Source organism: Nipponia nippon, unplaced genomic scaffold (assembly GCF_047370975.1).
Source record: "Nipponia nippon isolate SJK-2023a ecotype South Korea unplaced genomic scaffold, ASM4737097v1 scaffold_33, whole genome shotgun sequence".
Taxonomy (NCBI): domain Eukaryota; kingdom Metazoa; phylum Chordata; class Aves; order Pelecaniformes; family Threskiornithidae; genus Nipponia; species Nipponia nippon.
The window spans coordinates 2775031-2801723 of NW_028262351.1; the positions used below are offsets into that span (position 1 = coordinate 2775031).

The 26693-nt window shown below is 41.5% G+C and overlaps 1 protein-coding gene across 1 annotated transcript in view; it reads left to right on the forward strand.

Moving 5' to 3' along the window:
• LOC104011930 (sorting nexin-18-like) overlaps nucleotides 1-26471 on the forward strand; it is a 102058-nt gene extending 75587 nt beyond the window's left edge. The window contains exon 2 of the mRNA XM_087770742.1: nucleotides 26386-26471. Within this exon, the coding sequence (XP_087626868.1) occupies nucleotides 26386-26462 (77 nt within the window). The 3' untranslated portion in view covers nucleotides 26463-26471. The remainder of the gene's footprint in view (nucleotides 1-26385) is intronic.
• The last annotated feature ends 222 nt before the right edge of the window (nucleotides 26472-26693 follow it).

Below are 26693 nucleotides of genomic sequence, written 5' to 3' on the forward strand. Positions count from 1 at the left end.
CTCCATGTATCATAGATGTGTAAGATTTCATAAAATTTAAAATTACCCCAGCACCTTGCAGACACTTTTGGAAGATGACAAGAAATCAATGCATTCAGATATAGGTGCAAACTAACTGTAAAGAGTGTTTACTGGTTGTTGCCACCTGCTGAACTGCCAAGTTTGACACATCTCATAATTGGGAAACATCTGCCTCAAATGCAGTGGTACGGACTGCTCTATTAACTGTGTGAAACACTCAAATACCTAACTGCATCACAAGATGAGAGCTTTCAAAGAGCATTGGATGATATCCATTCCTCTCTATAGGATTATCTTTGTTATTACACTGTAAATATATTCTGGCTATGATTAGCATGAACCTCTCTTGATGTGGCCCATTGTTATGAACAAGATGTTTCTCTGCGCATCATCTAAAGCACAGAATATAGGCCAAGTGTTTCAGAAGCATATTCATTACTTCACACTGGGAATTGCCACAGTAAAATATTAAATACAGTCAGGCCAAAATAATAGCTACTTTAAGGGCTCCATTGTGTCATCAGTCAAATGCAGATGGCCCAATTAATATATTATAAGCTTAACTAAGAGCATGGTATGAAAAGCAAGCTTCTTCCTCCAGGGCAAGTCAAACATCTTGCCTAACTTTTGATGCCTACAATGAATATGTCTGCAGGTGAACAAATAGCCCTGGACTCCTTTCTAGCACTAGTGAAGAGAAACATGTTTTAGATGCAATTCACTTTGGCCATGTTAGGAAATAGGTGAATTAAACTTGCCTCTTTCTACTCTTTCATCTATTGCTATAGTGACAGATTAGAGTCATTAGCTCAAACCATGCATAAGGTGACATAATTTCCATAAACTATGAATAAACTGTTGTCACCAGATGTTCAAAAGAATTATATCAAGCCTTGAAAAATCAGATCTTAAAATACAAAGCATTAAGTATTCAGTAATGGATTTTACTACTCTTCCTTTTACCTAGGAAATATTCCTTAGGCCTCTTGAACTGATTTCAGCAGGTGCTTGTTTGCTCTGCTAGCTCTGAGATGTAGGAATAGTAGCCACTGGATGATCAGGAGAAACTTAGCTCTCAAATCCAACTTTCTTTGGGAACAGGAAGAACCCACTGAAACCATCCACTTGGACTTTCTAATAGGGCTAATGGTACCAGTACCTTGAATATAATTCTTTAGACAATTCTGCATTTTCTATATCTTTTATAAAAAAGAGACAAGTTCCCAAATTCCTTCACACCTTTCTTCTTTTAAAGGCCATGAAATCATATGCTTCGCTTCATGTTGGAATAGTGTATTAATTGCTTGATAACAGTATATATCAATAATCTCTCCATGAAGTGATAATTAGAAATAAGCCACCTTCTTTAGTATAGCACTATAAATATGAACCAGATCTGGTAATATCAAAGGAAAGCTATAGAATATGCTCCAGTAACTAGAAGGAGAAACTCGTTCCAAAGTGGCTTCCAGGCCACTCAACCTACTCACCAAGCGAGTCCTGCTTGATACTCACTAGTGACCACACACTCGCTTGCATACGCTCACTTGCTCCAGTTGCTGGCATCATGGACAAACAGACCCAATGACATGTGGTCTGACTCCAGTTGCACCCCCATACACACGCACAGAGTAAATTGAAATGACACCATGTGACTTTGATGGTGTCAAAAGCAATCATAAATAGCAAAAGTTTGCATAGACTACTCAAAACTAGACACTAAAATGTCTACACACACTATATTAGTGAAACAACTGCAAGTGAAGAACAGTTAATTGTAATCAACTTTTGGATGTGTTTAATACCCAGGAAGATGGAGTGTTAGGTGCATAATAAGGTGAATTACTTCAAATGAATAATTATTTGACTAGCTCTAATCACAGCCTAGTGAATTTAACGCTGGTTGTGATTATCTTTACAACTGGGAAATACTGTGTGCTACTCTACCAAATGAAGTACTACTCAAGCCTGCCACAAGAGAAATGGGTCCATGCTATCAGTCAGTGGCTGCACCACTGTGCTGGATGGCTGCCATTTCCCCACCTTCGCTATAAATCCAAATTCCTTTTCTGCTGCTTAGCATTACAATAAAGCCAATCTATTTGCAGACACTAACAACCTCTTTTGAGATTTGCTTGCACAGAGGTGATAAAATTACTTCAGAAAGAAGAGTAAGACTAGCTCAGAAATCCCCTGCTTGCCTTATTTTTTTAAGCAGAGCCAATTTCTTTAGTGTGTGTAGAGGAAGTAGAAATCTAGTGTGTGTAGAGGAAGTAGAAAAAAAGGGAAAAAAGGAAGACCCGGGGAACTACAGGCCAGTCAGCTTCACCTCTGTGCCCAGCAAGATCATGGAGCAGATAGTCCTGGAAACTATGCTAAGGCACATGGAAAATAAGGAGGTGATTGGTGACAGCCATGTTGGCTTCACTAACGGCAAATCGTGCTTGACAAATTTGGTGGCCTTCTACAACAGGGTTACAGCGTTGGTGGATAAGGGAAGAGCAACTGACGTCATCTACCTGGACTTGTGCAAAGCATTTGACATTGTCCTGCATGACATCCTTGTCTCTAAATTGGAGAGACATGGATTCAACGGATGGGCCACTCGGTGGATAAGGAATTGGCTGGATGGTCGCACTCAAAGATTTGTGGTCAACGGCTCAATGTCCAAGTGGAGATCAGTGACGAGTGGTGTTCCTCAGGGGTCAGTTTTGGGACCAGCACTGTTTAACATCTTTGTCAGGGACGTGGACAGTGGGATTGAGTGCACCCTCAGCAAGTTTGCCAATGACACCAAGCTGTGTGGTGTGGTTGACACACCTGAGGGAAGGGATGCCATCCAGAGGGACCTTGACAGGCTGGAGAGGTGGGCCTGTGTGAACTTCATGAAGTTCAACAAGGCCAAGTGCAAGGTCCTGCACATGGGTCGGGGCAATCCTAAGCACAAATACAGGCTGGGCAGAGAATGGATAGAGAGCAGCCCTGAGGAGAAGGACTTGGGGGTGTTGGTTGATGAGAAGCTCAACATGACCTGGCAATGTGCGCTTGCAGCCCAGAAAGCCAACCGTATCCTGGGCTGCATGAAAAGAAGCATGGCCAGCAGGTCGAGGGAGGTGATTCTCCCCCTCTACTCCGCTCTCGTGAGACCCCACATGGAGTACTGCGTCCATCTCTGGGGCCCCCAACACAAGAAGGACATGGACCTGTTGGAGTGAGTCCAGAGGAGGGCCATGAAGATGATCAGAGGGCTGGAGCACCTTTCCTATCAAGACGGGCTGAGAGAGCTGGGGTTGTTCAGCCTGGAGAAGAGAAGGCTCCAGGGAGACCTTATAGCAGCCTTCCAGTACAAGAAAGCTGGAGAGGGACTTTTTACAAGGGCACATAGTGATAGGACAAGGGGTAATGGCTACAAACTGAAAGAGGGTAGATTTAGATTAGATATAAGGAAGAAATTCTTCACTATGAAGGTGGTGAGGCACTGGAACAGATTGCCCAGAGAAGTTGTGGATGCCCCATCCCTGGAAATGTTCAAGGCCAGGTTGGACAGTGTGGGAATAAATGAGATAGATAGTGTTTTACTTTGACGAGATGCAGCTGTGCCCTTGAGGCTTGTTACAAACAAGTTTGTGAAACTTAGAGGCAGAAAAATAAGGATGAGATTGGATACATCCCTGAAAGAGGAATTCGCGTGCACCAGCTTGAAGAACCAATAAGTAACGCTGAAGAGACGTGTGGACGCAAGACAGTAGCCAATGAGATGGGTTTTGCTTGCTCGTGAACACTAGATCATATTATAAAAGGGATAGATTGTAAAAATAAAGTGTCATTGTCGTCGTTGTCGTCATCTTCGCTTGTCTTCGCTTGCCTTCTTCGCTTGTCTTCGCCTAAACTCATACGCGGAGTCCGTGATTAATTGCCACAGGACAGGGCTTTGAGAAACCTGGTCTAGTGGAAGGTGTCCGTGCCCATGGCAGAGGGGTTGGAACCAGATGATCTTTAAGGTCCCTTCCAACCCAAACCATTCTATGATTCTATGATTCTATGATTCTATGATTCTATGATTCTATGATTCCATGATCTTATCCCCCATGAAAATATCTCAATAAAACAGCCCATTTGTTGTGCCTATGTCTCACCCTGCAGCACTGGAAAGGAAAAATTTGCAGACGTAGTCCTCAGTACCCTCAAGAGACAAACAAAGAGCCTCTCAAAATGCTATGGCCTTGCTTTTCATTTCCCTCTTCCTGTAGCAAACATTCCTGTAATAACACAACGCAACTATTGTAAGGTGTGCTCAGCTGCAAGACCAAGTGGCCAGCTGGTAACAGTGATGAAAAAAACCCAGCAATTCATACTGCAAAAACTAAACCCAAGAAGGTTACAGCCATAAGGTCATGCCAATGCCTATGTATTCAGTTGGGCTGTTTCTTTCCTTTGAGGATCCACCATTTAAATTCCACGGTCCAGCAGAAGAGATTCTAATAAAACACTTTTTAGTCTCTTTTTCATTCAGTTTTATAAAATGCTTCCTTAAAGGATTTTGAGGTTAATAAGCTCATCTTGACTGTGTGCCGCAGTGGGTGGATTCCCAGCTAAACTCTTCAGGGCTATATTGATTCACAATATTCCCAGTAACCATAATGCTGCTCTTGAAGTTTCATCTGTTGTCACAGACTTGTTCTTTCTTTGTCAAGGCTTATAGTGCCCTAATACCATGGTCAACATCCCTGGTAATGCTTTGTTCTTCTAATAAGAATAATCCTCTTCCATTGTCCCTTCTAATACTTTCTTCTGGCATTAGTAATATGCAAATACTGAGCTGAAGATTATATACTTTATTTTTGCTTGCTGTTGTCCTGAGAAATGTATTCTATTTATGGCACCTGGTTCCAATTTTCCTTCTCATGCATAGCAATTTGGGGAAGCCTGCCATACTCCTGTATGTAAGAGCAATCACGGCATGCTTTTGTTTCAGAGAGCACCCCAGCCTATGGGTCCTTTCTACTGCCTGAGAAGTCGATCCTTGTGTTCACTTGCCAGATTGTCCTCAGCTTCCTCAGCAGATGTGTAGACCCATCACTGGGGTCATGGCCAAGGATAATACTGAGAGGGAGACAATGCTACTCAAGCCTAAGGCCTTGTTCTCCACCCACTGTTCCGGAATAGGAGTGTCCACACATGGAGTTAATCAGGAGTAAGTCCCTATGCAGACAAGTCCTCACACTAAACATACCACTCTAAAAGATGCTGAGGCCTCTAACCACATCCTGGGTACTAGATGTTCACCACAGATTCCCTCATCACTGTGACTTTATGCTGTAATCTAAGCCTGAGCTTTCAGTCTTAGCAAAGATCAAAGAGTATGTACCCAGAGCTCTGCTATTAACTTAAAGACCTTTTACAACAATTATTAATGTGATAGCTGTCATGCTTCACCTGCACATTTGAAAAGCCAGACCCTTCACCAGCCTCGTTGCCCTTCTTTGGACATGCTCCAGCACCTCAATGTCCTTCTTGTAGTGAGGGGCCCAAAAATGAACACAGTACTCAAGGTGGGGCCTCACCAGTGCTGAGTACAGGGGGATGATCACTTCCCTAGTCCTGCTGGCCACACTATTCCTGATGCAAGCCAGAATGCTATTGGCCTTCTTGGCCACCTGGGCACATTGCTGGCTCATATTCAGCCGGCTGTTGACCAACACCCCTAGATCCTTTTCTGCCAGGTAGCTCTCCAGCCACTCTTCCCCAAGCCTATTAACACCAACTTCTGAGTATTGATTTGGGTACTGAGAAAAGAAAAAAACAGAGAACATAAACAATCAGTCAAACACTCAGGAGAACATCTTTCCTCACCCCTTCCTAGTCCCATCTTCCCTTATGTTTGCCCGGGGTTGCAATCAGACGGCCCTAATTTCTTTGGTGAGGCAATGGGTAGCGCGAAAGTTTGGGTATAAAAGCAGGTGTGATGGCTTCTTCTGGACTGGCCAGAGACCTGGTGCCTTTTTAAAGTGACCAGAATCAAGAACACCATGGGCATCATCATTAACTCCATTTACAGCCATGGGACCAACTGTAGGAAAAGCAGCAATTAATGTTGTGTCAGGGATAATAACACATCCAACCATACCAGTGTGCATTAATCATCCATCCACTAGTCACAGGGATGTGGAAGCAATGTCTGTCTGTTCTTAAGCATTTGTACCAGTAAGAGTTGTAATCAGTAGTGTCCTGCTCCTCTCCCAGGTGCTGGGAGTGACAATATCATGCTGGCTAAGGACAAAAGCATCCCAAGGACTGCAGCCAAGTTGATGATGCTCTGTGCACAGAGTCATCACAAAGTGCTCCCTGGATGCAGTGTTTCCAGTGGGAGGAGCATTGTACAATGACTGACACAGTGGAATGAGCTGGATGTGTTGTTATTGTTTCACTTTTCATGGTGTTCAGATAGGATAGGATAATTATCAATCCCATTTATTTTTTGAAACCTCACACATAGGAAGTTCCCCTGTAGCTTAATTTCTGCTGCTGTGAGAAAGTCATCATTTGGTTCTTCTAATTTTTTGAGCCTTCAACAGTAGTCCAGAGTTTATTTATACATTTCTCACATGCACTCCACCCAGGTCCTATGAGTCTGTCTTTAGACTTGCAGGCAGTTTGGATAGTTACTGGAAATCACCAGCTACTTTCATTTTAATTTTCAAGTCTTAAAAACGAAAACCACTGTAAAATGAACTTTAGCTTATCAGAAGCTATTAAAAATCTGCAGATGTCAGTGTAGTATGGAGGCTTGTGAATTTTCGTAAAAGCTCGAGCTGTTTAACATCTAAGCTTTTTATAGAAGTTTCACTGCTACCACAGTCAGTCCCCTGTAGTATCCTGCTATGCAATAACACACTGCCAATGAGTACAACAGAAGCTGAATGAATCATGGGACAGATTGGAGAATATCGCTAACAGGGAAAATGTGTGAACTCTATTGGACATGCACCACCAGGTCCACACCGACACCTGTATTTAGGACTGCAGGAGTGCAGGTAGAGCAGCAGAGGTGTAATGCCTGTTGTGAAATGTCCTGTCTCCATTCAGCAATCACTTATGCTGCTGAATAACAAACATTATCAAAGGCTCAGTGCAAAGCAGACAGTGAGCTTTGCAACTAGCTAGAGCTTGAGTTAACTTTTGTGTGTTCATATATTTTAAGTTAATTTGAATTAGTCTTTTATTCTTCATATTTTCTGGCATAGATACTATATTTTTGCCCTGACAGGCCCTTCTATCCACACAGTCAAGTATTAATGTATACAGGGTGTATTTTCAGGGTGACACATGACTAACTGATTAAATTTTCATTTACTGTGCTAAAAAATTACCTTTTAAAGACCACAGAACACTTCATCGTGTGATGCAAGCTAAGCTTCACTGGTGTCTTTTCTAAATTATGGATGTTGTCTTAGATTCTTGCTACTCTACCAGGCTCCATCCAGCTCACATCTCCCCTATGGAAACAACTGGTTTCCGCATGCATTTTAATCTGAGGTGTTCTTGTATGGCCCTATAGTTTTAATCACTTTGCTATGATCTCTGTTTCCTCCACCTTTTTTTTTTCTTCCTTGGGAAATCTGCATTAATCTCCAACATCTGTCACCTATCGACTTCTTGGGAACAAAGGCTGATGTCATTACAATTTCCAGACATGTGTCACATTCTTTTTCTTTCTATGAGAGTGATCTGTACCTCACCTCAGGCAGTGCGGTAAATCCTTTACCTGCACCTAGCATGGCTACAGCTTGTGCACTTTTCCAGAGGTGTGCTGTCAGGGCAGTTCCACAGAGAAGGTCATGGCCCCAACAAGTATGAAGCAGTCTGTGCCTCCAGGCAAGGTGAATGTGAAGCATCCTACCTTGGCTGGTTTATGCTTATTGCTGATAGCAGACCTGGAGGAAACTGGCTGGATTGTAAAGCTTGAATATTAAAAAAAAAAAAGCTAGCTAAGACCATCAGCCTCTTCAGTTTTGCTTGCAAGGATAAAGAAGTACTTCAGAACCTCATTAAGACAGAGTTTTAAGTGTTTGTGCTTGTTACAGAAACAGATCAGTGTGCTTCAAGGTATGCCTATTCAATTGAACCAGCTCACTGCCACAAACTTCCTTTCACAAACTTCCTTTCACAAACTCTTGGATTTCCTTCATGCTTTCTTAATCCTCTCATGGGAAATATAACTGCCTCTTAGATGTCAGCATTTAGATATAATGATGATAAATGCTATATAAAAGATGATGGCATCCAGAGTATATATGATGGGAAAAAATTAGTCCCTTGCCACCTATGGTGATTCAAAGTTTCATAGTGCTTTTTGAAATCATAGGTATGTTCACTCTCCTTTCCTGGTCAAATTTCAAGTTAGAGAACATGCTGTCAGCTTTACTTTATGTGGCTTTCTATAGACTGGAAATCTTTCCCTTCACTTCCTTTTCTCCCAAGTTTCTTCCAGTACTTGCTCAGTCCCATCCCAGAGGTGGTTGAATGATGTTAACTACTCACATAAAGGTATAACTTGCAACTGAATTATTATTCCTGCAAACGGTAACATGACTTCAATACAAATCATACCTTCTGCCATATTAGCCCCTTATGTACCTTCCTACATCAGTCTAAACTGATGATGAAACCAAGGCTCTACTCAAGGCAACCTCTTTGTGCCTTGTCATTGTCAGTAGATGCATGAGGAAACTGAGCTCAGACTCTAATTTCTCACCTAAAAGCTACGAGTATTCGATACACTATTTCCACTTTCGTCCAATTTCCAATCAAGGCTTTCTCCTGCCTGGAGTTACAGAAATGAGCTTCTCCTCCGCTAGTAACAAACCACATCAAACTTACAGTGACTTTGCTGTAGGTAGGTTAATAAGATAATGCATACATTACTCTCTCCATGTTTTCTGCTTTTCTTTCTCCTCTATCTCTCTGCATTATCATCTTCTGCATTATCTTTTCTATATTTTCCTGTTTACTAGCTGTGAATATCAGAAGTGTAGAGGGATCAGAATGAAATAAATGGAAGAATATAGAGTGCAAATAAAGCAAGTCAGAACATTAGTAACTACTCTAGCAAGCTCTCTTGCACTGTGTATGGTTACTGCAAATTAAGTCACACCCACCTGAATTTAAGAGAAACTGTTCTCTTTTCTGTAGTTTGATTTTACACTGCAGAATTTCACAGTGTTTTATCCCTGTGGCCCCATTTCATTGGGACTGCAAAAAGAGAAACCTCTGTTAAATCCCACAGATTTTACAAAAAATTCTATACAGGCTTTGAAATAGAGTGTGCAAAACTTTTTTATAGTATATGGCTAATAATATTGCTCCTGAATACCCTGGTACTGTAACTGAGAAAACGTGGTTCATTTTGCACAGCAAGCAACAGTGTACTTTTTATCTCAGCTACGTCCAATAAGATTCAGTATTTGTCAACAGTCTGTGTATCTTCCTGTAAAATCCTATGGAACTTTGTAGGAGGAATATAAAATTTTATCAAAATTGTTAAAATAGCCTAGTCAAAAGGGTATTACTGTCTATAAAAATCCATGAGAAACTGCAGATGTCCCTTCTAATTGTGCTTTTTAATCCCTTGCAGCTCTGCATCTTGCAACCACAAGAAAGTAGCTGAAACAGAAGAAAATAATGGGGAAGTAAGCATAAAATATACTCATATGGGCCAAAACTTTAACACTCTCCATCCATGGCAAACATTTCCACTGAAATTCAAATTTAGCAAGCTTTTTTTTTGTTGTTTTATTTTTTAATTGTTTTTATTGGAAATCAAGGGTCTGATTCAGTGGGGTTTAGAATCCTTACTAAGGACAGATGCACAAACAGTGGCCAACCAGATGCAAATAAGAATTCACTCAGTAGATCTGCTGAGACTGCCTGTAAGATACAACCCATATCGAAGTGTCAGTATCCTGAAGCTTGAAAATGTTATATTGTTACATCCACAGCCTAATCTCTAAGGTACTTTTGCAGCTACTATATGCTGTACAGTAGCCTGTGTATAAATAATAATACCTAAACTGCAACTGCATCTCAGTAGGTCCAGTGACATGGTATGACACCCAAAGGAGCTTTGGACCACCCAAGATGCCAGCAGGATTCTTAGCTCCTTTCAGAAGAGAAAGCAAACTAGAATTATGCTCACATATCCTTAGCATTCAGCAATCAACAATCCAAAGCAAGACAAACCTGAAGAGAAGGATCATCCTTAATCCACTGCTTTGTGAATGCACATTGCTAGGTACACAGAAGAGTTCTTTATCTTAGAAAAAAAAAAGACACATAATTTTCAACTAGTGATCTGTGGAGTGTGCATGTGTGTGTGTTAATGTATGTGTGCTTCTAAGGGGTCTTGAAATGATGAACAAGATAGGCAAACCCATATATGTTATATATCTCTCTACATACATATGAAATTTCTAAGGGGTCTGTACCCCTTCGGAAAAAAGGATGTAAAGGTCTGTGCATTGAAAAAGACTGAAATAAAGGGACTGGCTGACTTCCCATTAGGGGAAGGGTCATGAGCTAGACAGGATTTCAAGTGCCATCCAGTATTCATGGCTTTGCAGTGATTTAGAATTGCTGGTCTGTAATCAGGATTACAACTGGAAAACTTGATTTCCTGATGGTTTAACTCTATCTCAGGAAAGTTCTGAGTACAGAAAAGTGCCAATGAGTGAAAGTGGATGCCTTTTTGCTTTCCTGCGTTTTGTGGCTTGAACCCAAATCCCCAAAGGGAATGAATTTATACTGCTATAACCACTATAAGAGCCATCACCTTTAGACTTAGCTCAATACTGAACAAGTACAAAAAGAACAGCCCATTAAATGATTGCACCAGATTATGGCCTAGCTATGTTGTTAAAAATATTCAAAACACCTCCCTGCCATGGATCATTCTTTATTTCTTCTTTCAGTATGTGTAAAACTTCAAACTCCAGAGGTGGCCTGTCATATGCACTACATCTAATGGAGTAGGCATGGTTGGTGTGTATTGTTTTAATGAATGGTTTAAAAGCAGAGTTCAAGCATTTAATTTTCTGATCTTTATTTAAGTTGAACCTTCTGTAGTATTTTAATCTATATGGCATGTCTTCATGCCATCCAGGTAGATTGAAAAAGAATTGACATGTTTTCAGACACAGCACTATGAAATAACCCCTTCTCAGGTATTATCCAGTGCTTTTTAGAAGTCATTCATTCCCTTTCCCCAAAGCTTTGACCTGAAGACACATCTGTACAATTGGATGAATCTTTAGAGAATGTGTTTGATATATATGCCAAGTCTCCTCTTTACAGAAACCTTGCTTCAGAGATCTTGAGAGTGATATGAACAAGTCTGAAACTTTTTAAATGTTGATGTGATATTTAGCCAATATTTAAGCAGCTCACAAAGAGTTCAGCATAACCAAGAGAAATGTATTTTTCAAAGGACAACAAAACAGCCTGTGTAGAGTATTGCAATGTGTCCACTTTCAGCTGGCACCTGCATGCAAAGTCAGAGTTTTTTAATATTCTTACAAACAAGAGTCATTCAAAACTACAGCACTGAAAGATTTAAAAAAATGGGAAAAAGGACTTTGTACCTTTTCCTGTTTTTCTGGAAAAATTTGGAGGATTAAATGAACTACCAGATTCTAAAGACTTTTTGAGTCACCAGCTAAAAGGCATGTTGACTTTTGTAGGCCAGGATTTCTCTTTTCTACTTCAGACCTTCTGCTCGTCTACTTTATAGTGGCCAGTTATAAACCCAGGAGAATCCTTCTTCCCCTTTCTGACTGCTGTCTGATACATTTTTTGAGTTTGTGTGGGCTTTCTTTCCATCACAGTTTGAAATTTTATTTACATTACTTTTTATTTATAGGGGTTACTATTTTCATGCTTGTTATTTGTGTCATTGGAAGTGAATGATGCACACATGGCAAGTAATATTAACCAAAATATTAACTAAAACAACTATGCAGAAAGTTTGGATAATGTTATTACCTAAGCAAATTCAAACAGCAAACATTTCTGTGGCAGGAAGCTGGAGCTAAATAAATGTGCATGATAAATGAGGAACCTTTTTTTTTTTTTTTGCATTCTGGATGGTAAACATCTGGAGGAAATTGTCAGGAATGGTGACCTAATGAAATGAAATGATGTGCCCTGTCAGTTCCCTGCCTCAGGTTCCTCACAGTAAGATAGAAATACTCATTGTCTACTTTTACCTCCTACAGGATCTACTAGATTTTCCTGAACCTGATGGCACACAGACAGCCTCTACCTTTGTTGGCAAGACACAGCCATAAGGGTCTGCCAGTGTTGATTTCTTTGTAGGACAGGGCCACAACATTTGCAAAGCATTTGGCCAACCATCCTGACCCTACAAGCTGCATCCCAAAATTTCCCATATGGATAAGAGCCACAGAATCAGATGTACAAGAGGACAAGTGACCATACCGGGGGAGTGGGATATCCTAGAAGGATTCTGTATTGGGTCTGGCTGGGATGGAGTTAATTTTACCTATAGCAGCCCTCATAGTGCTGTGCTTTGTATTGATAGCTGGAAGGGTGTTGATAACACACCAGTGTTTTGGCTGCTGCCGAGCAGTGTTCACGCAGCATCAAGGCTGTCTCTTGGGAGGAGACATAGCCAGGACAGCTGACCCAGACTGACCAAAGGGATATTCCATACCATATGATGTCCGCTCAGTAATAAAAGCTATGAGAAAGGAGGAGCGGGGGGCATTCGTTGTTTACGGCGTTTGTCCTCCAGAGCAACCTTGTGCATGCTGGGGCCCTGCTTCCTGGGGGGTGACTGGACATTGCCGCTGATGGGAAGTAGAGAATAAAATCTTTTTGTTTTCCTTTTGCTTTTCGGCATGCAGCCTTTGCTTCTGCTTTCATTAAACTGTCCTTATCTCGACCCACAAGCCTTTTGTTATATTTCCTCTCCCCTGTCCAGCTGAGGAGGGGGAGCGATAGAGCAGCTTTGGTGGGCACCTGGCGTCCAGCCAGGGTCAACCCACCACAGATTTGCAAGCAGAAACCACAGGCAGGGTCGACAGCTGCTCAGATGCCTGGGTTGCAGCCTGGGACAGAGCCAGGCTGCGCTGCACAGGGTATGCAGCTGGACCAGGCAGTGCTGGCCGCACCGCAATCCCAGCCTCACTGCATCTCCAGCTTCACCATATCCCTGGGTTTGTTTCCTCCCATTGCTGAGGACAGCAGCACGGCCTTATAGCCAGGCATTCAACTGAGCCCTGGGTGGGAATCCCACCTGAACTGCTAGGGAGCTGCCAATGGCCCAAGAGACAGCTGTAGGCCTTCCTTGTTCCAGCAGAAGGGCTTCCTATATTAGCTGGTCAGTACCCGAAATAGAAAAAAATGTTTATCTTAGACATTAAAAATAGCAGATGCTGGGTTCATTGGGTCATAAATAGAGCAAAATCTAGGAAGATGCACAGGTTAATGTGCAATGTGAACCAGATTTCCTTTCAGAGTATGTCTTTTTTGCATCATTTGGGCTTTTAAGGTCCTCTCCACCTGGAAAGCTGGATAATTCAATTAGAACCTTCACTTTGACTCAAGACCTCATTTGCCTTTTGGAGGTAGCACAATAAATCACAGTGTTGTGAGCAACAGTACAAGACAGTTGTTCTGCCCTCTGCCTTGCTCATTGATCAGACTGACAAGAGCACATCTGTCTCCAAGATCTGGAGTTGGTCTTTGTTCCCCTGGCAATCTGGCTCCAGGAGTGTGAGTAAGAGCCAAGCAACTGAAGTAGAAATAACACCAAGTAGGAAACAAGTCATTTCCATGCAGTTGGAAATGCATGTGCAGAGAGCGACCATGTGTAACTTGAAATTGTGTTTGTGAATAAATATTTCAGTTATCATTCATAGTCTCAGTTTATTGCTGGCAGTGGTCCTGTGCTGAACAGTGATGGCATTGCAGCTGAGCTTAGTATTCAAGCTCAGTTGGAAAATGTTTTCTGCCAATTTTAATACGAGCTTAGTAGTTGAGCATGGCATTCTCTACACACACTACATTTTGGAGGTGGAGGAATTGTTTTGCAGAGAAAGTCAGCCAACAAGGCTTGTTTTGCAGCCAGCAAGGCATCTCTATCAGCAAGCACATTTTCTCTTACAGGGACTTCACAAGAGACAACCCACTTGAATTTATGGGTTTGTGAATTGCTGTGTCTCCATTCTCTTGTCATGGCCAGGGCTACCTGCTTTGAGGGTGGCATAGAATTCAACATGCATTTAGACAAATATAATGCTATCCAAAAGAATCATAGAATCATAGAATCGTTAAGGTTGGAAAAGACCCTTAAGATCATCGAGTCCAACTGTTAACCTATCACTGCCAAGTCCACCACTAAATCATGTCCATACATAAGATCCTGAACAGCCTGAGATGACTGAAAATATAGAAGAGCTATATAGACTGGGACTGGAAAGAGGCAAAGCAGAAGAGATATTATAGACATTGATAAGCTCATAAATACCATGAAGAGATTTTTGGATTAGACTGTTCTCTTTTCCAATATCTAAAAGTACTTTTAAATTATGGAGTCCCTCACCATAGGATCTTATGTATGCAAAAAATTGCATACATTAAGGACTGACTAAACAAAACCATGGAAGATAAAGCCACTATGGGCTATTGAATACAAAAACACTCCTCTGATTCTGAGAATCCACAGACTGTTGGATATTAGGAGCATATGAGCAAATATTATGTATGCATCATCTCTTGATTTACATTTTGGGTAGGCATCCAATATTGGACACTGGTGGACACAGGATAATGGGGTGGATGGACCTTTGCACCAGTATGGTGCTTGTTGCATATGTATGTTCTTAAATTGCTGTTGCATTGGTCTGCTGGAATTATCTCACTCTTCATAGGTATGTATATCGTATGTGCACTCAGTGTGGAACAAGGCATCTTAATAAATTGGTGCTAACATGGAAGAAATGGGCAGTATTTTTTATGCTATCAGTGGGAACTATACACCCAAATGTCTTAAAAATGTCACCTAAGTGAGAATTTTTTTAAAACATGCTATGTCTCTGCCATGTACAACACATTTTTTCTATAAATGAGTCTGTTTACTCAGAAGGAAACAGGTCTAAACTAAGAAAGGCCTCATGAATCTTGGGAATAAATGTGACTTCTGGGCATACTTACATTCAAATGGCACATTCTGCTTTGTCAATTTGTGTAATTCTTGAAAATCAATATGTCACTTTGTCTCGATAAAGGCTAAGTGCAGATAATGGATTAATTGGATTATTACGGTCCCAGGAGAGCACAGATGCACAAAAATGCATATAAGATGTGGGACTGCCCAGCAACAACTGAAAATACTTTTACTTTTGATATGCAGATCATGATCTGACTTTTTAATGTAGTGATCCAACATATGGTTTACAGTGGAGTTTTGGAAGGATAATCAGTATTGGTTGGGTTTTTTTTTTTTATGTCAAGGAAGATAAATAACTTCTCCCAGTATCATTCAGTGTATGAATATTTCAGCCTTCCTGGATTAGCACCTTAGCTTTACTGGTGACAGGTATGTCACAGTAAACACCCTCGTCCTCATTTTAAGTAATTCAGAGACTGTATCCTGCAGATGATATGTGGCATGGTTTAACCCCAGCCAGCAACTAAGCACCACACAGCCACTCGCTCACTCCCCCCTCCCCAGTGGGATGGGGGAGAGAATCGGAAGAGTAAAAGTGAGAAAACTCATAGGTTAAGATAAAGGCAGTTTAATAGGGAAAGCAAAAGCCGTGCACACAAGCAAAGCAAAACAAGGAATTCATTCACTACTTCCCATTGGCAGGCAGGTGTTCAGCCATCTCCAGGAAAGCAGGGCTCCATCATTCATAACAGTTACTTGGGAAGACAAACGCCATCACTCCGAATATCCCCCCCTTTCTTCTTCTTCCCCCAGTTTATATACTGAGCATGATGTCATATGGTATGGAATAGCCCTTTGGCCAGTCTGGGTCAGCTGTCCTGGCTATGCTCCCTCCCAGCTTCTTATGCACCTGGCAGAGCATGGGAAGCTGAAAAGTCCTTGACTAGTATAAACTCTACTCAGCAACAACCAAAACATCAGTGTGTTATCAACATTCTTCTCATCCTAAATCCAAAACACAGCACTATACCAGCTACTAGGAAGAAAATTAACTCTATCCCAGCTGAAACCAGGACAACTCTTTTAACAACCTGTCTTATGTCAGAATACAGCAAAGGGATGTAAGTTTCAGAAAAAGTGAATAGCATATATACAGTCATCTTTAGTCACTGCATCGTTCACATAAATCAACAAGGGTCCTATAGAAATAAATAACTTCAAAAAATTAATAGAAAAGGACTACCTTATTCTTTGTGCATTTTGACAGTGCCTTATTATTTAAGCAGTTGGCCAATGATCTTTTCCACTTTCATTCCCTCCCCATGTTTCCCTTCCATTCTTTAACCCTACATCAGATCATGGAAAAATAAAATTGAAAAGGAAAGAAGGAAAGGTGCCTTGTGGAACAAAAGGGAAAACAAAACACCATGGGTGTGGAGGATGGAGGGAATCTGCAACAGTTGATTTAGCTGTAATTTAGTGCAGTTTGTAGCCTCATCTTTCCAGACTGCCTAGCAAGAGGCCACATTGCCCAACTCAGCGTGTTTCAATGAAAGAGAAACCAGTAACTATTGCAAACAGTAAATGTTGACATAATTAAGTTACTAAGAAAACCTGAATGTTAGTCATTCTCCATACTAGACACATTACAGGCAAGGTTGCATAAGCGTTATTCACATTAATACCACTGCTTTTTTGTCTTGACAAGGGTCTATGACAATCAGGCAAAATGCTTTTTTTTGTCATTGCATGAAATGAAACAGCATTTTCCACAAATACATTGAAAAGAAACATGTTGGGCCTATAGCATGGTTGTATCCTGTGAACAGAGAACAGGTTTATTTCAAGGAAGGGAGCATTGCAGACAGTTGCCAGAAGGACAGATTCAGACACGTGTGGGTATCTTCCTCCTCCAGTTGCTATCATTATTACATTTATAATAGAATTTAAATGCCCATGAAGTGACGTTAATCCTGTATTCAAGAATTCTATCTTAACATTGAAAAGTCTCAACAATGAACTGTCTGTGAGACTACATCAAGACTACACCACACTTTGAAAAAGAAAATGTCATTACTAGAAGTCACAGTAGCTGGATATATGGAAGACTGAACCACTTAAATTCAATTAGAGTTACTATTGTAGGCAAGGGCTCTGTGGCATGAACCAAGGAGGAGAAAGGGAGAGATAGGTGTATAATATGGGCAGGATGAACAAGGCAAGGAGAGGGGTGGAAAAAGGCATGAGCAAGCGTGGGACCTTATAGAGTTTTGGTGGTGCGGGTGGGTTCTTCCCCTGTGGTAGGAAAGGAGGTGGTGGGTGCCGTTGCAGGCCATGGGACCGTCTGCATCCTGGGAAAGGCTCACCCTTTTTACTTCTTAGGCTGCAACCTAACAGTATCCTTCCCCTGTTATTTCCCTTATTGCAATAGTTTGCATTGTTTTCACCCTAACAGTTTAACTATCACAATTCAAAATAGCAGTGTTGAAGGATAAGTAAGCCTTTTAAAGAGGTATCAGCTTGTCTTTATTTGTATTTTGTCTCATTTAATTTAAGTGCATTTAGGAATCTCAGGACAGGCATACAGCACCCATCATGTGGGTCTTAATATTAGAAATACAGCAATACTGAAAACTTGACATTAGGGACTCTCACAACACTTTTGTCTGGGGAAAAAAAAAAAAAAAAACAACAAAACCAGAAACCCTCCACAGTTTAATGGCATAAAAAATTAAATTAAGTCCATTCATTATGGAAAGATTACTTAGACTGCATATCCCCCAGAGATTCTGGCCTCTTTACCAATTACTCTGGTAATTTCCAATTATATGGATACCTGTTCTCTGGATACCCCGTTCAGACTGCCATCCTTATTTCATCGAGGACACTAAACAGCAGCCAGATGGCTGCTTATTATAAGCCTTTTAGGAATTTGAACCCAAAGTGATAAGCAAAGTGTGCTTTTCTCAGTTTTCCAAGAGCATGAGCTGCATACATACTGTGAAAATGCAGGGCATAGCAGCTATAACATTTTCCTCCAGTGTCATAGACAGTTCCTTGCCTTACTCTTTAAGGTAATATAAAAAGTTCATTCAGGAATAAATGCCAATGTCATTTCCTTTTGAAAAGGAATATTAATTTCTTCTGTTTAGAAATGGGGAAGCACCTAAAGCGCCTCCACATAGGGCAGTAGGAGATGCTCTTGAAGCATTGCACTGTGAGGATTGTCTTTGCTGGGCTTTGGCACAGGCAACTGGCTGCAGCCACATGGTTACTTGACTCTTCCAATATAAGTATTAGTTAACAAAAGCCTAAGCAAGGGTTAGGCAACCCTTCCCGCTCTGCTCTTTTCTTCCAACCCTTTAACTCCTGCCCCAAACCAAAGCCTCACTAGACTTTGAGAAAAACATCTGTGATGACACTGACTGAGTGCACTGGGGCCAAAATTTAAAATCTAAGGTATCGTCAATTAGACTCCAAAATGCCTACCAGAACACCTATATAATAGCCAAATTTAAACCTAATTTTTTCACCAGGGCACTTCTGTTTGACAAGGCTTGACTCAATCCTTGAGTTCATAAATATTCAGACTTGAAGTCTGTTAAAGCCTATTAATGTCCTTGGGTTACAATACATATTTAAGAAAGACTTTCAGGCTTAATTTGAAGACTTCCAAATAAACAAAAGCACAATGATGTTCCCAAGTATGTTTTTGCAATAGTTAAGGTGTGCACTCAGAAATGTTTCCTGTTATTTCTAAATTTCTTCACAGTCAGCATCAAAGTTCACTCTGCCTTCTTTTGTCACATGTAGTTGGAAATCTCCACTCCAGAATTTTAACCTTATAGGCCATCATCAAGCCAGATCTTGGTCATTCATTTGTAAAGGAAAATAATTGCGGCTTATTAGTCTTCTCATGAGAGGGGGAGGTTTGATTTCCTCAAATATTCCCCCTCACCAAATCACTCTGGTTTAGGTTTCTTTCCTACTTTAACTACTTTTCCAAAAATGGACATCAGCACTGAAAAATCTGCTCCTTTTTGTTCCCATCAATGCAGTACTGAGATAATACTTCTTCCTTAAGCCACTAGAGCCAAGGATTATCATCTTTGATCTAAAGCATTGGATTGCAGATCAGGTCATCTGTAGTCATTTGTAGTTCCTGTTCAATGTCACTGCTTTCTAGGAGGAGGCAAACTCCACTTTGACTTACAGTCTTTTCCCTCAGATATAGTTGTGTGTGAACTTGGTTGGAGGTTTTTCAGAAGTCCAGTCTCCCATTACAACTGAAGCACAGCAAAGAAAAAAGGGTGTCAAAAGAAAAAAAAAAAGCCCAATAACTAAGAGTACCACAGGGAAGAGGAGAGGGAGGAGAAACTGTAGCAGTGTGGTAATAGTGTTTATCTTTGACAAACGCAGAACGTGTTTTAAAACATAATTCCTCATTCTTCAGCTATCTACAAAATATCATTTTACCAGATTGCTTCCATGTAGCTGTTTTACACATTTCAGTCTTTCAATATATGCAACACTGAAAGCTTCTTTGAACTCTGAATTGTTCTTTCTTTTTAGCCTGGTTTTCTAAGGGAACAACCCCTGTGCAACTATGCCATCTGCCTGTCTGCCTCCCAACTCCAACTTCAGTGCAACAGCCAACTTCAGCCAACTTTGAAAGAGGTGCAAAGGTCTCTAAGATACAAGTTCTGCAAGATACTAAGTTCTTATAAGTTCGTTGAAAATTGGCAGCCAAAAAGAGGAAAGAAGCCCAATTTAGTATCTCCTGATGAGTGAAAGACAGGCCTGATTCAGCATTTTTTCTATTTGAAGAGACAGCAGCCATCTGGCCAGTGTGTACGCACATTTTGGGTGGTTTGTCAGGATACATGTAGCTCTGAACCAGCCACAGGATGCACTGAAACTTTTCTTTGTAAGATAAGCGGAAAGGAGCTGAAGGTGAACCTGAGGAAGGGCAGGACTAGGGCCTATAAAGCACAAATCCATGGGAAGCTAGACTTCATTTATCTTGCTGTTCCTCATCTTCCAATGATTCCTTTTAAAGAAATGACTGCCTTTTTAATGAGGACAAGGAAAGGAGAACCACTGATAACTTTTGGGCATGGTGTCAGATCATCAGTGGTTTTAGTTGGGTATTATACAACAATAAGGAGTATCAGCACATCCGAGAAACTAGGAAACTCCATGAGATCCCACAAAACTCAGTGAAGAGATAACAGCATTATACTAATACACCTTTTGTGCCATCTTGTCCCAATGCATAGTCATCACCTCACACCATCATTACCATATGTAAAAGACGGCCGTGCAGAGTGCATGAAATATTAGAGCTGATAAAATTTTATACCAGCTTCCTATTAAATATCGTTCTCATTTGTACTTGATGAGGGGCCTTTCTTTGTGCTTAGCAATATTGTCCCAAATCTATTCATAGCTTAGACACATGCAGCTGTTTGTATCACTTTCAGATTAATACAGAACTGGGTTTTGAAATGCCCTGACCTGAGAAAACTGATGGCAAATCGCAAGGGATTTTGAAGTTGAACCCCGCACCCTTATATTATTATTCCTACACTTGTAAAAGCAGCATTTAATAAAAGTTAGTTCTGCAGCAAGTTTGGGCAGTGTTCTCTGAAGGCTGTCTCCTGCATTTTTAAAAACAAGCCAAAATACCTTCTTATAAAGTGATTCCAAGGCAGCTTAAAACCAGCATAGATAAGAAAGAGTGTGATGTTGTGCTGCACACATCTGAGAGACTCTGCCATGGTAGAGTCACATCTGCTTCCAGCTGAGCTCTTTTACCAGATGTTAGAATAACATTAGAAGCTGAAGCAGCAACGGAAAAACAACTTGTCAAGACAGAAGCAGAAATAGATGAATATAAATCATTAAAACTTGAAAACAAAGTAAGCATTGTTGCAAAAGCAATGGGAAAATGTGTCTGTCAGGTAACTGCTGTGTGACAGTACAATGTTAGAAAAATTGCTTTGCCTGAGACTGCAAAGACGTGATTTCTGTGGGACTGTTTATCTGAAAACAGAAAACAAAAAAATAAAAAAGTTGTAAAACAATGGGAAAAAAAATCCCATCATTAACATCTAAGAGTAGTTCTCTGGAGAAGAAAATTTATGCAATGCCTTTGTCCTAGAAGATTTGAATGCTTAGAAAACACCCCACTGGGAGTCAGTGGCTTTATATAAAAAAATTAAAAATAAAAAATGCAAGCTAGTGAGTTAGACACGCAAACACATCGAGAGTATGAAGAAGCATTAGATATCTGAAAAACGTTTTCATAGTAGCTAGTGAAATGTGCCTGGAACTGCCTGAGTCAACCAGTAGGAAGGAGCAAGGTTTAGATCACGAAAGGGAGGTTGCTTCCCAGCCTCAGGCTGCAGGACAGGGCCAGTGCCCACTCAACACCGTCTCCCAGTGCTCCTTGTTCAGTGACTCAGGTAACAGTTAAACCAGCTCAGCTGTTTTCCCCAGAAAGCCCAGAAGGTTCCCCTATAGGGGAACATACCTTTCCCTTTGTGCTGGTTTTGGCTGGGATAGAGTTAATTTTCTTCATAGTAGCTAGTATGGGGCTATGTTTTGGATTTGTGCTGAAAGCAGTGTTGATAACACAGGGATGTTTTAGTTACTGCTGAGCAGTGCTTACACAGAGTCAAGGCCTTTTCTGCTTCTCACCCCACCCCACCAGCAAGTAGGCTGGGGGTGCACAAGAAGTTGGGAGGGGACACAGCCGGGACAGCTGACCCCAAATGACCAAAGGGATATTCCATACCATATGACATCATGCCCAGTATATAAACTGGGGGAAGAAGGAAGGGGGGGGACGACGTTCGGAGTTATGGCATTTGTCTTCCCAAGTAACCGTTATGCGTGATGGAGCCTTGCTTTCCTGGAGATGGCTGAACACCTGCCTGCCGATGGGAAGCAGTGAATGAATTCCTTGTTTTGCTTTGCTTGTGTGCACGGCTTTTGCTTTCCCTATTAAACTATCTTTATGTCAACCCACGAGTTTTCTGACTTTCACCCTTCCAATTCTCTCCCCCATCCCACTGGAGGGGAGTGAGCAAGCGGCTGTGTGATGCTTAGTTGCTGGCTGGGGTTAAACCATGACACCCTTGCTCTTTACATGCAGTAGTGGAAAGGTCAGAGCACTCACCTGATTTACTGTAGTGTTGACCCTAGTTCTCTGGAAAGCACTCTAAATGATGGTTTAGTCTCTGTCTCCTTGCTCATTTGATATTTTTGCAAAGAGCACCTATGGCTCACAGCTTTGGGCTCTCTCCAGGGAGGGGAGCGGGGACACCTTTCTCAGTCAGAGAGGAAGAAGGTTTAAACCTGGATTTCCCCAATATTATATCAATGACCCAGTCACTGAAACCATCCCTACCTGCCACCACCAACTCTTTCCCAGAGTGTGTGGGGTTTGTAAACACAGTGGCAAGGAAGCATGTAGTTTAGTTTATTAATCCAGCCAAGGTGTAGGCTAGAGCAAGGTGCCAAGACTTTGCTTACTCTTCAGCAGTTGTACATATATGCCCAGTGGCAGAAACAGGACTTTTAACAGATTTTGGGCCATACTACAGCTGTGTAGCTTAATTGTCACAGCTGAACTGGGGGTTAAATTTGGCAGAATGATGAAAAATTCAGATCATTTGCTACCTTGAATTGCCAGCCCTGGGCTCCCTATCCTGTCACTGAGGAGACTATAAGTCTAAGACAAGCCCAAAGAACAACCAGTCTGATTTCAGCCTCTCCCAGCCAAACCAGGCACTGTCAGGACTCCGGCTACTAGAAGTGTTGAAGGTTTCGTGAATGGTGATGTATGTCACTCTCTATTGGAGACTGACAACTAAGCAGGTGCGGTGATATCCAGGTCTTTTTTGTGATTTACATCAGAGTGAAAGAGCTCACTAGATGTTCTTCCTTTTTATCAGTGGCTATGGCCAACACACCAGATTTAACATGCTGAGCAAAATCCTGGTGCCAACAGTGTTCGCTCCCATTACATGCCCCCCCCGCCCCCCCCCCCCCCGTGAGAGACCTCTCAGAGCTAGGTCTGAAGGAGAAAATTGGCACAGAGAAGTCACTTCCAACCAGCCAGGCTACAGATCCACTGTGTAACTGTGTGCATTTCTAACACATTATTTTCAAAGGATGTAGGCGTCCTGTGTGTCTGCCCTGAAAGCACGAGAGACCATGCCGTTTCCTCTGTCTGGGGAATCTTCAAAGGCAGATTGCAGAGACTTTGAGCCAGGCATCTCCTTCACCCCTAATCACATGTTGTGTAGAAGCTATTAGTCACTTGTGTCACCCATTCTAGCAGGGGACAAAAAGTTGAGCTCAGTGGAGTACTTTGTAAATATAAATATCTCCTAATAGAAAAACAACAACTTCTGTTCCTCTATGGAAATTTTCAACAAGAAAATAAAATAGCTTCTTGAGATACTTGCTAGATCCACCTTTGGTATTTCTTAAGCACATGCTGTCAGTATAACCAGTTGGATGATTTCCCCATACATTATCCAAAGCACATTTCCAGCTACAGCTGCTCTTCACTTTCTACAGAAAGGCAGTCATAGTCTCACTGGAGTCTGCACGGGCCACACAAACAACTGGCTTCATAATTTTTGCTATCTTTCATTTATTATATCAATAGCTAAGAAAGAAACAGATCCATGTCTCACATCATCAGCAAAGAGTGTGAAGAAGGTAGGGCAAAATATATTTTGCTACTTATTATATTTGCTACTTAAATCTATGTACTGGAATGGCTTCTCATTGAACTTTCCCGTAAACTTAAGAAACATGTATTGGTGACTTGTGACCAGTGAACATCAGATCATGTAACAGTTCCATAACAGAGACAAGTAAATATCCTAGGCAGTAAGAACTGTTTGAAGAAAATGACAACACCCACAACTGACAATGACATCAACTGTCATATAGATTGCAGCTCTAACGCCTGGGAGGTGATGCACTGTTTACAACTAAACTATTGCAATTTCTCCTGGCAGTGGCTCTGATTTATGTACATGTGTATATAGTCTTGTTCTGGATTTGTGCTAGGCCTTTCCTGTAAGAAAGAAAGAAAGGAAAAGTATTAAAAAAAAGGAAGCTAAAACTCTAAAGCAGAGCGTGGGTGTGTCTAGGTTTCTTAGCAAAGTACTGCCCTCTGCTCACAGCTGTCAGCCTGAGAATTTCCCAGCAGGGTGGAAGTGGGGAATCAGTGAAACCAGAGTAGAGCTCTGCTACCTGACAGCCCCTGAGAGCATCTCCTTCTTCTGCAGCTGCACTAATCAAGATGCAAGAGGACCTCTCCCTGATGGCTGAAGCAGTGCAGAGGCTGGACAGAGTGAACGCTCTCGCCCTTAGTCTGTGAAACAGCCTGGTATGACATGAAAGAGGCTGTCAAATGATCAAGGTCTGCCAGGCACAGCACATGCTGCAGCTGAACTGAGTGTTGGGGGAACGAGCAGCTGCTTCCCAAGCTGTTGCATCACTGAGAGAGGCACGATGAACCTACTGTTTTAGAAACTTTCAGGCATTCTGGGGAACCAGTGAAATGGAAATAGGGTATAATGTGTATTTAAGTGTAACTTGTGGATTCAGATTAGAGTAGGCCACAACTCAGATTAGTGGTGAACAGTTACCACCCCATTGGCTCTTGAGTGGCTCGCACAGAAGTCCTGGGCTTCTAAGGCCAGATCCCATACGCAGAACCAAGGACCATCAAAGAGGCATCTCAGAGTCCCACAAATTAGCACAACATGGAAGACTAAATGAACTAAATGAACCTAAGTCCTACAACCAGGAGCAAGGTGATTTAGGGAGGAAAAATGGGCAACTTGTCTCACTGATGCTTATGCTGCAGCATTCCTAGCAATGTATAGGACCTTGGACAGACAATCCAGATTGACTAAGAGATGCTATGAAGTAGGCAGTTGTTTGTTCTTCTAACTGATTCATATCACTTCTGCTTACTTCTACACCTGATCTAATCTTAGTCCTAGAGCTGCTCTTCAACAGTATTTTGTGCAGCCATGTATAAATGAGAACAGTCCTCAAACTACTTTCATTTCTTTCAAGGGCTAAGCTCAGGTCCATCTTTATCTGCATTAGTTAGCTCAGTGCTCAAAATCAGGACCTCTGTTGCCTTACATATAAATACCTTTCAGTGTCTGCAGATAACTAGATTTGCCGTTAATCATTAATTGCAATTACAATCAGTCAAAACCTCAGGCAAGTTCACACTGTTCCTTTCTGCACTTTGACCAAGACACTAGGAATATTGCAGCTCTATTTTTAAGGCAATATTCATGCCATCAGGCTTTAACATCTGAGTTATACCCTCGGCAACTCAGTTCAGCAAGACTGGGCAATGGTTATATAAGGAAGGATTTCAGTGATCTGATCTGATGAATCCCCACTACTGGCCTTCTTGACAGCCAGCCACCTTTGTAAGTCAACATTCAAAATGTTCATGCCATAGCAGATTTGCTTCTACTAAATCTCCTGCTAGCTGCAGAGGGATGGAGAAGAAAAAGCAAACTGATCTTCTAACTCTTGCCACCTCCCCCAAGCACAATGCTCTCCTCTAATGGGAAGAAAACTCATCATCTTGATTCTTGCTCTTCCCTTTCTCCGGCAGCATGGTGGATCATAGCCCACTTCCTACAGGCACAGCCCAGCACATCGCCTCTGCCTTTCAAACAAGCCCATGGGCCTGCTTCCAAATGACTTCCCCTTGTTTTCAGAAACTTCCCGTCTAACCCCAGAGAACTTGTCTCATCCTCCTACCTTTCCCTGCCTCTCTAACCAACCTCTTCCTCAGCACCCCCTGCCAGCAAAGCAGCTTCCCTGGCGGCTTCACATGTCTCAAACCAACTTCCTATGTGTCCTTCCCTTACAGATTCAATTTCATTTATGTGTACTTGAATATGTACTTGTATATGAAATATGAACTTTTGATTCCTCTAATTGTTTTTAATTATCTTGAGAATTTCTTCAGCAATGTGTTTTCATGTACCATACATAAAAGTTGCTATGCAAAATGGAGTTGTACAGTGTATTAGCTGGAGCAAATCACTTTGATCAGTCACATGCTATAAATTGCTCGTATTTATTCTGATTTATTGCCTGTGTTCTTGCAGGAAGTTCTGACTCCCAGTACTGTCCCATACCAATGCTCAATCTGCTCAGTCTTCGTTTTTCCCCAATGAATTTATGAGACCTGATGCCCCTCTCACTGTGATGCCATGGAAAGGTTTTGCAGATAAAACCTCAGTCTGCAAACCACATCTAAGTGGTGGTTACCAGCACATATAAAGCATTACCACAAAAAAACCCAAGAAGCAAGACTGGAAATGATCACATAAAGCAAGCGTTTCGCCATACAGAGTCTCCCTACAAACAGATGTGAAACTATGTATTTCACCAGCTGCAATGAAAGAACATTTTG